The 10847-nt window shown below is 44.5% G+C and overlaps 1 protein-coding gene across 1 annotated transcript in view; it reads right to left on the bottom strand.

The window, feature by feature from the left end:
* Nucleotides 1-10264, bottom strand: part of LOC125460065 (protein SSXT-like) — a 36030-nt gene extending 25766 nt beyond the window's left edge. The window contains exons 1-2 of the mRNA XM_048547156.2: nucleotides 10052-10264; nucleotides 6404-6480 (exon numbers count right to left, since the gene is read on the bottom strand). Coding sequence (XP_048403113.1) covers nucleotides 6404-6480; nucleotides 10052-10120 — 146 coding nt within the window. The 5' untranslated portion in view covers nucleotides 10121-10264. The remainder of the gene's footprint in view (nucleotides 1-6403; nucleotides 6481-10051) is intronic.
* Nucleotides 10265-10847: the final 583 nt, after the last annotated feature.

The raw sequence follows: 10847 nt of genomic DNA on the forward strand, positions 1-10847 counted from the left end.
GGGATGCACGGGAGTAGAAAGCCTCATCCTGGAAGCAGATGCGGCAGAGGCGAAGAAATTGGGAATAGGGGATGGCATTTTTGCAAGGTGTGTGGGAGGTGTCTTCTAGGTAGCTGTGGGAGTCGGTGGGCTTGAAATGGATATCGGTTTCTAGGTCGTTGCCCGAGATGGAGACAGAGGGGTCCAGGAAGGTGAGGGATGTGTTGGAGATGGTCCAGGTGAACTTGAGGTTGGGGTGGAAGGTGTTGGTCAAGTGGATGAACTGTTCGAGCTCCTCTTCGGAGCACAAGGTGGCACCGTTACAGTCATCAACGTAACGGAGGAAGAGGTGGGGTTTAGGGCCAGTGTAGGTGTCGAAGACGGATTGTTCCACGTAACCTACAAAGAGGCAGGCACAGCTTGGGCCCACGTGGGTACCCATGGCCACCCCCTTTGTCTGTAGCAAGTAGGAGAAATCGAAAGAGAAGTTGTTGAGGGTGAGGATGAGTTCAACTAAGTGGATGAGGGTATCGGTGGAGGGGGACAGGTCGGTCCTGCGGGACAGGAAGGAGGAGGGCTTGTCGGCTATCCGCATAGGGAATGCGGTATATAGGGACTGGACTAAACAGTGTACTATGTAAAGATTTCAGGTACAAGTTTTGCAGATTGCTTTTTGGGCTTGGGGGAAAACACGTCGTTTCAATTATCTCTGAAAATAAGCTTTTGGGTTTCAGTTAGGCAATTCTGACTGGTCCTTAGCTGAAGCTGAATGCATTGCTCCCAAGAAAAGGATAAAGCATTTTTGAAATATTAACAAAATAAAGGATATCTCAGCACAATGAGTTTTGCTTAGAAATTTCTGACCTGAAAATTCTTTGGTAATAACCCTGAACAGGTTGTGCACAGCTGAGAAAGTCTAATCTCAGTTATATGACAAATCAAGTAAGAGGCTATGAGATTCTCATGACCAGGAACTGACACCATAGTTCAATCAAATCCTATGTGGGATAGAGAATGGTATTCGAGTATTGGAATGGGATGCCATTGGGATTAACGGGATTGTGCTATTACTGTGGTTTTCATAATATTTAAATCTCCTACCTTGTGGGCCTATGTTTCATTGAGAGACACCCTCATTTAAAAAAATACAAGGAAACAAAATATGATCTACTAAGCTAGATTTCAGCCTGGGATCTGACTTGTCCAGTAATAACATCAACTGGGATTGTAATATTTGAACTTGCAGTCACTGAAACGGAGATGAGGTGAGCTCAACTTGGGAATAACTGCTCAAAATGGGAATAACCACTCAACAATATTACTCAATTTTCAAATGTTTGTCCTGCTGTTTAAATCTCTTCAAAGCTTTGCTTTCTTGAATCCTGTAATCCTCAAGGTCTATCTTCCAATTCTGGTATCTAGTGCATCCATGATTTTAATTAGTTAAACATTGGTAGCTTTGCCGTCAATTCCTTAAGCTCTAAGCTCTGGCATTCTATTGCAAAACCTCTCTGTCTCACTCTCCTCCTTCAGGACCTCCCTTGGAACCAAACAAGTTTCCCTAATACCTCCTAGGTTCAACCTAAAATATTGTTTGATGGTACACCTATGAAGTCCCCCTAAGGAGTGTAGCTATGTTACTAAGGCAGAATAACAAATTGGTTTTGGACAGTATCATATTCTCAATCAAATAATGACAAACGGTGCCTTTGCGGTCTGGGACTAGACCATGGCCTCAGGGCTTGGATCCGAGGTCAACTGCAAACAGCAGCAAACATGTCATGGAAGCAGGCTGGGGGCAGGGCAGGAAGACAGGCTCAGTGATCACTCTCTCACCTCCACTTTTAGCATGACGCCGACAAAATATTAGTGACCATGGGTGAGGCAGATAGGAGGGAAACACAACACTTTGAAACCCAGGTTCCAACCGCACAGAGACAAAAGCTTTTGGAGGAAATTTATTTCATAAACTCACCAGACAAGAATGAAGAGTGAAACTTGCTGTGCAGCAAACACAGGCAATGATATCACTTGTGTGTGCTGGCATCGTGTTACTGTCAAGTCCAGACACATCCAGAACAAAGCTTGTATTGCCCATGAGACATCAACTTTTTCTGATAAAGGGTCTAGGCCCAAAACGTCTGCCGTGTTCATCCAGCTCTACACCTTGTTATCGCTAGCATCACAAAGCAAGTTCCTCAACGATCACTCCCCAGGCCAGGCACAGCGTGGATTAGATACAGAGTAAAGCTGTATGTTCGTGCAAACCCATAACTACCAATGACATTAACAAAGAGCAGTCAAGTTGACACTATTGGGATCCCCTCTGGACAATAGTATTAGACAGAAAAAGAAGCCACTGCTGTAAATACTCTGTTCCATTCTGACCTGTATTCACAGTCCACATTAAACTGACTCTGCCTGAGCACAGACAGCAGCTGCACGAAGGTAAAGGAAATACAATACATCAAATCCGCAGTGACAGAAGATAGAAGGCGTAGGATCAAAAGTAGGCCATTCAGTCCACGGAGTCTGCTCCACCATTTGATGAGATCAGGGCTGATCTGATTATCCTCAACACCCCTTTTCCACCTTCCTGCCTTTTCCCCATTATTCCTACCTTTGGCCAGAGTGGTCTAGGGAAGGTGGTGGTAAGATAGTAATGTCACTGGACTGGTAATCCGAAACTTCAGTCTAAAATTTAGGAACATCGTCCTGAATCTCACCATGGCAGATGGTGAGATTTGATTTCAGTAACAATCTGGAATCAAAATGCCATGCTAAATTGCCCAGAGTGTCTAAGGTTGTTCAGGCGAGGTAGGTCAGCCATGGGCAATGCAGGGTTACAGGGCGGGTCTGATGCGATGTTCTTTGGAGGTTTGCTGTGGATTCAATGTGCCAAATGGCCTGCTTCCACACTGTAGGGATTGCATAAAAAGCTAACGTGGGACAGAGCTGGAATTCTGTCAAGGAACCCATCTTCTGCCCCAATCGCCAATGCATTTCCACACAAGGCACAACTCAGGATTGAGGGGGAATATGACCCCTTTGCCTGAATGGGTGCAGGTCCAACAACACAAGAAGCTTGGCACCATCTGGGGCATCTGACACTAAGTATCCTACATGACTGACACCCAATCGACCACCTTCAACTCACTGCCTCCACCACAGTGTAATGCCATCGACAAGATGCACTGCAGTAACTCACCAAGGGTCCATTAAAAATACCCTCCAAACCCATGACCTCTACCACTGAATGGGCAAACTGCAGCAAGTGTAGGGAACACTGTCACCCGAAAGCTTCCCTTAAGTACCCATCATCCTGGCCTGGAACTATATTACCATTCCTTCACAGCTGTTGGACCAAATGTCCTGGAGTTAGCTCCCTAGCAGCACTAACGGTAAGCCTGCCCAAGATTCAGAGAGACAGCTCACCACCATCTTCTCCAGGACAATTAGGGATAGGTAAGAAGAACTGTTCTGGATGCTCATTGCCTGGGCGAATTTTTAAATGAATACTGAGAAACAGAGTTAAGTGTCTGAAAGAGGTGTGTTTGCCTTGCTGACTGTGGATTGGAAAATAAGGAACAAAGTGAACCAAAGAGAGCAACTGGAGATTGGCAGGTGAAGTAGGGCAGGCTTTCAAATGGAAAGAAATGGGAAGTACAAGGTCAGGAGGAATACAACTGAAGACGGAAATGTTTCTCATTGAAAGAGTACATTCTACCACAACAAGAGAAGCTGGAAATTAATGGGGACTTACAGGGACAGTGGGAGGTGAGGGACAGTAAAGATGACAAGAGTAGTGTCTGAGTGGTTCCAAGGGTTATACTTTCTGCTCCAAGTTAGAAGGTCACTCATCCAAGCCCTACTCTAGAGACCTGAATCCATAATTTTGGCCAATACTCTAGAGCAGCACTGGTGTCTAATATTGTCAGACAAGCTGTCGAGCTGTTGAGTGGAGACCTGGCTGTCCCCGCAGATACACATTAAAAAAAGTTCCACTGTCAGTATTTCAAAGAGCTGCTATGGGATTCTGCTGAGTGTCCTGAGCAATATTTATTTCTCAACCAACATTGCTAAAACAGAATATCTGTAATTATCACATTGCTATTTGAGGGAATTTGCTGAGTACAAATCAGCTGGTGCATTTCCAACATTATAACAGAGGCTATTTTAGGAGCACTTTACTGGTCGCAAAGCATGGCACTTTGTAACTGCTGTCTTAAAGCCAGTGTTCACTTAGTGTTGCAAGTGTGGGTGGACAATTAATATAAATTGATGAATTAGAGGTACTTCCATTCTGGAACCCAGAAATTTGCCTCGGGAAAGCAACCAACACAACCAAAGGCCCTTCCTATCCCAGTTATACTCCTTTCCAACCATCCAAATTCAGGCAGAATTTGAATACACATACAAACAGATTCAAGAACAGCTTCTTCCCAACGTTTTTAAGACTTGAATAGACCTCTTAAATGTTAATTCTGATCTCTCTCTCGCTCTGCATCTTCTCTGTGGCTCTAACACTATATTCTGCACTCTGTTCTGCAACCCTGACGTACTATGTCTGGTACAATACAATCTGCCCATATAGAATCCAAAACAATACTTTTCACTGCATCTCAGTATATGTGACAACAATAAATCTGGGCTAACCTTCTAACTAATTCTCCCAGTAATGCCCCTCCACCCATCTCTAATAAACTGCCATTGTGCGGCCTTTTGATTGCCAGTTTAGTGAAACCTGTTGGATCTCTTGTATTCAGATAAGCCACATTAATTATATGTCAATCCTCAAGGAAGGAACATGGATCAGCTTGGTTTAAAGGGCATTCTAATTTTGAGTCACAGAGGTATAAGTGCAATTTGACCTTCAGTGTTTGCTGAATGATCAGTGGATCTGAGGCAAAGACTTGTAAAATATCCAAATGTATCTACATTTTGAAGAAATCGTGATTTGGGCTTGAATTCCACTAATGAAAGATCAGAATCCATCTTTTGGAGTCAAAGCTTTGAGGACGTAGAAGAGATTTATTAGAAGAATGGTGCCAGTGACGAGAAACATTAACTGTATGGAGGATTTGCAGCAAGTAGGATTGCTCTTCTCACAATAATGAAGGTTAAGTGGAGATTTAAGAAGAGATATTCATACTCAAACTGTATTGATAGCTTGACTTTAGTGATCTGACTGTTAGTAATCCGAGATTTAAGGTAAATGGCAGAAAAAAGGATGTTAGTTTTTGTTTGAAAAGCACAAGGTTTTGATCTAGAATTCACTAAAGGATGGAAAAGCAGATGTAATTGTAACTTTCAAGGTGTAAAGACATATTTCTTTATGTGTCTATATTTTGATTGTGGACTGAAATTAGAAAAAGACAAGGGAAGGAGTTGCTGTACTTTTAAAAAGCAAGTTACTGAACCTCGCTGCAAATTGTACTTACACCACTGCTCTGTTCAAGCAACAGTGGGGGAGCACTATTTGTAGCTGGGCCAACACTGGAAGCGATATGTATACATTGAGGTTCTGTCCACAACATATTGTTGATTGGATTTTGGAGTTGTGACCAGCTGTGGATGACAAAACCCATCAACCTGATAACAATAAACTGATTGGAGCATCAGCAGCTGAACAGCTTGTGGGTGGGTACAATACTTCAGACTGTTGCAAGGCCAGATGGTGTGGCTTTCTCCCCAGCTAAATGCCTAATGACAGTTTATTGTGCCTCAATAATGGCTGTAAGCCATGGCCTTCAGCCACTAAGATACTTTGCAGTTAATCAATCATCTGTGCCTCCTTGCAAAGTGAGAAAAACCTGATGAAGACCGAAGATCAGAATATCCTGGCAAATGATCATCTCAGAGAACCCTGTGCAATGGCATCACTGAACTGCTTCCCCAGTTCTTTATTAGCCTTCCACCCATAACACCACTTTTGTTTTTAAAATCTGTGTGTGCATGGCAGGGTTTTAGAAGGGTGTTCAGAGTTTCAGCAGTTCATAGTTATTTACCTGTGGTTAAAATTGCGTGCCAAGAGCCACACCTCAATAGAAATCATCTGAAGTTGGTAACTTCATAATCCAAAAAAGTAAATAATGAAATTTAAAACAGGGTATGAAAGTTTCCTTCATAGACCCTGACCAAGGGATGTCCCACAATTAAACAAAACTAAACATCACAAACTATCGGAGAACCCACAGCAATTTTAATATTCCATCCCCAAAACATTTCCTCCACTTGCACATTACTATTTGAACAATCCGTCTTACTACTTCTTTACAACAACTTATGCTTTCTACTTATTGCAAATAAATATTTCAGTGACTTATCTCGTTAAATTTTCACCTGGCCCAATAAGCTTTCTTTCAAAAGAAAACTCAATTTCTTCTCTCTTCCTTGCTATTAAATCAGAAAATAAATGACTTACTGAGTGCACTCCGCAGCCTTTCCATTGTTCTGATACTCCACAATGCACTGAATTAACTGGTTGTTTTCATCAAGTAACTGAAACCAGACAACAGGACCAGTTAGTGATATATTCAAAGTTTAAAGGCTACGTCTTTTTGTTTTTCTGCATCTTTAATTGGAGACTGAAATGAGAAAAAAGTGTTAAAACCATGGATGGCTGGTGAACTGTTCCATGCTGGCTACTCAGTGCAAGCATAGTTTACACAGCTGCTTGTCCAAGTGTGGTTGCAGATTAACCGAAGGCTGTGTACAAACAGAGCTTTGGCTGGTACAGGTACCCAATTGGTTTGTGGAATAGTGATCAGTCTTCAATGATAACGGCCTTCTGTTTGCCAACAACTGTGTGACTGGTTTTCTGAGAGCTGAACAGTTTGGGACTGTGAACAAGATACAGAGAAGGTATCAGATTGGTACCTGCTCAAGAAGTCTCTTTGTTCCCTGCACATATAACCACTTTAAGCCTTAAGAAAATCAGTTTAGACATTTTCAGTCAGAGCAGGTAGGACTTGAAAACAGGCCTTCTGGCCTGGAGGTACAGGTACTACCATTGTGCCTACCAAAACCACTTTCTTCCCTACAGCAGTTACTGTCAGCTGTGACTTCTAACTGATAAGTCAGAGACTTCTCCAAAGTAAACCACACCTTGTGCCTTTTACAAACCAGAGGAAGCATCTGAAGGTTAACCAAGGACCAGCACAAAAATCATAAAATAATCTCCAGAACTATTGAACTGCCTTCTCAGTCTCTCTCTCCATCCATGACACGTGTGTGTGTGTGTGTGTGTGTGTGTGTGTGTGTGTAAGGGTGGCTGGTGGAGATGTGATATGGGGACATGAGTTTTAATTAGGAGACCCTGATATTTCACAATTGTTTACCTATGGCTAAAGCCTAATAACAGAACAATTTTTCTTAAGCACAGAAACACAGTTCACACTTTGTCAAGCTGGATCTAAAGAAGGTAACTTGGGGAATTTGGCACATTTTAAAAAAAATCTTTAACTTCTATGAGACTCCAGGAATAGCAAGTCTCGATTTCCAGCACAACTCCACTGAGGGGTAACAAAAGTTATCCAATTCTGATAAGGCAAAGAGCACAAATGGTGCAATCTCAATCCACTGCTAACAACTAATCAGGTCAGCTTCAACCAGAAATTCTCCAGACTGGGTGAGCCACTGTCAGACATGAAGAACAATAAAACATATTATAAGAATCCTCTGCATCCCTGAGCTAAGGAAGAGACAAATCAGGCATCCCTTTCCATGCTGCAGTACAGGAAGCTGTGAGTTAAGATCTATCACACAATTGGATCAGCTCCTTTTAATTAGTATTGCTTTTATGAATGTAAAACCTTACAATGAATTTCTTTTCAGTTGTAGCCACTATTCCTTTGGAAGGAAACATGGCAGCCATTTTGGACACAGTAAGACCCCACAAACTGAGATGGGAATGATCAGATCATGTGGGTTTTGGCAAAACTCCAGAGGAATGATTTTGTTTAAACAGTCTTAATTGGCCCTGAATCACCTGTTGCTATGTTGCAGTAGAAACTAGAATTGAACCCCTGTGCTTCTAACTAGTGGCTGAGAGATCTTTTACATTCAAAAACCCTTGAAAAGGAAACAGGTCAAACAGTCAGTTTGAATAAGTGTATAGGGTCAACAGGCCTCTTTCTGTGCTACACATTTTGAGTACAACTAATTTGTCTGTGTGTGCAGTAACTGTTCTTACTTGTAAGATCTCAGATAAGACCCTCTTCCCCCATTCTGCTGTATTTTTACAGAGCCCCTGGTTGGCTTAAGATTCTCAGTGAAATACAAAATTCTTGTGGGAGCAGGGGTAGGGATGGAGAGTCTGACAGGTCAGCTGTTGAGAGGCAAAGGAGCCAACGCAAATCATACATGAACAAGGTTGTAGATTTGCTCGCCGAGCCAGTGGGTTTGATTGCAAACATTCGTCACCCTGCTAGGTAACATCGTCAGCTAGCGTCCAGTGAAGCATTGGTGTTTTGTCCTGCTTGTTAGTTATATGCTTGAGTTTGTGTGCTGTTTGGTACCACTTCTGGATCTGTTTTTCAGTGGTTTGTACACAAGGTCTATTTCAATGTTAACACAGTGTGGAGCTGGAGGAACACAGCAGTCCATGCAGCAGAGGAGTAGGAAAGTTGACATTTCGGGTCAGGACCCTTCTTCTACGGTAGGGTGTTTAGTGATTACCTCCACAACAGAAAGACACAACATGACCAGACACACTAGTTACCCTACCATACATCAGGGACATATCAGATGACCACAAAACTACTCAGATCCCACAAACCAACAAACACCCTGTGACAGCTACTGAAGAACATAAAGGATCCCATACCCAAAACCAGTGTAATATACAAAATACCATGTAAGGACTGTGAGAAACATTTCATAGGCCAAATTGAAAGAAAACTGACAATACAGATACATGAACACCAACTAGCCACCAAGAGACATGACCAATTCTCACTGGTCTCAGTACATATGGGCAGAGAGGGTCACAAATTCCACTAGGACAACACATCCATAATAGCTCAAGCCAAACAGAGACATGCTAGGGAATTCCAAGAGGCCTGATATTCTAACTGGAAGTCCATCAACAAACACATTGAATTAGACCCTGCATACAATCCACAGAAACACAGAACTGGAAGTAGTACCAACCACCCCCAACAAATTTGAGAGTTATAAATAACAATTGGGAAAGATCACTGACAGCTCATTGGAGGCGCACTGACAATGTTATCTAACAGGGAGGCGAAGCGTTTGTATCCAAACCCAACGCCTGGCCAGCATGCCTACAACCTGAGTTACAAAAGCTTTATAGACACGAATGCATTCAATAACAAAACAGGCTCAAGGGACTGTCTGGTTTCACCTTAAGATCAGGCGGGAATATATAGCACAGCAGCTTAATATGAATAAATGTCTTGTTATGCCAATTCACAGGACAGGTAAGGGAAAAACCACAGCTTTGGCTGAGAGAGAGAGAGACCGGAACAGATTTATTAAAATAGTATAGAGCACCAAGCCAAGTGGAATAGGTCGGATTGTACACGCTGCAAAGTTTCAATTTGTTTGGAAAGCAGTTTAAATTTTTCAACCAGACTTGGCAAGCTTGTACAGTCCAGTGACAATTAAGGGACAACGGGAGAAACAGGTAACTCAGAGTCATACGGCGGAGAAACGGGCCCTTCAGCCCATCTGGTCCATGCTGACCGACTCTCAAACCGAGCAGTTGCCGAGAGGGCGGGCGGATGAACCGACTTAAATGTTTTGATTCGCCGTCGGTGGAGCGGGACACGGAGTCATTCCGGCCCGAAAGCGCAGCCGTTAACAACGTTACACTGAAGAGAAAACCAGATCAATAACATTAAAACCAACAGGGGGCTCGGCCCGGCTTCCCAACCCCGGGCTTCACAGACCCAGCCTCGCATCGACACAACAGTCGGCGCCGAGGCTTCACGGCCCGGGGGCAGGAGGCGCTCCGTCCGGGCCCCGGCGCACCCACCCCTCACCGCCCCGGGTTCTCTCTCACACACACCCCCCTCCGAGCCCAAGGCCCGTCCCCCCCCGGGCCCACCTTCTGGATGGTCGCCTGGTTAATCTCGCATTTCCCCCGCAGTCTCTGCGGCACGAAGACCACCGACATCCCGCAGGCGGCGGGCCCAGCCCCCGGGGCCTCTCCCTCTGTGCTTCTGTCTCCAGTCCCTCCCTCACACACTTCCCCCTCCCCTCACTCCGTGCTTCTGTCTCCACTCTCTCCTTGCTTCCCTCCTTCCCTCTCTCCCACACACACACAGTCTCACTCCGTGCCGCCTCCCTCCTCCCGCGCTGCTCTCTAGCGCCTCCCCGCGAGGTTACGGAATCCCTACAGAACGGGAGCAGGCCATTCGGCCCATCGAGACCACTTCAAACTCCGAAAAGCCTCCCACCCAGACCCAGTCCCTGTAAACCGACAAAAAAAAATGCCAGGGTTCCCGGCCGGTCAGGCAGCATCAAACATTTCGAGTCTTCATCGGAGCCCCATCGCTGCCTGACCTACTGTGATCTCCAGCTGTTTTCGTTTCCATTACAGATTCCAGCATTTGCTGTAATTTGCTCCTCACCTTTAGCCCCTCTTTTCCCCGGGCTCACGCATCTAGCGTACACATTCGTGGGCGCCAAGGGCAATTTAGAATGGCCAATCCACCTAACTTGCACATTTGGACTGTAGGGGAGAAACCGGAGCGATCCACACAGACATGGAGAGAAGGTGCAAACTCCACGCAGAGCCTTACCAGAGGCTGGGATGAAACCAGGGTCCCAGGTGCTGCGAAGCAGCGATGCTCACCACTGTGCCACCCCAGCACAAAGTGGAGGTGGTGATGTGAGTGTGT

Source organism: Stegostoma tigrinum, chromosome 16 (genome assembly GCF_030684315.1).
Source record: "Stegostoma tigrinum isolate sSteTig4 chromosome 16, sSteTig4.hap1, whole genome shotgun sequence".
Classification (NCBI taxonomy): domain Eukaryota; kingdom Metazoa; phylum Chordata; class Chondrichthyes; order Orectolobiformes; family Stegostomatidae; genus Stegostoma; species Stegostoma tigrinum.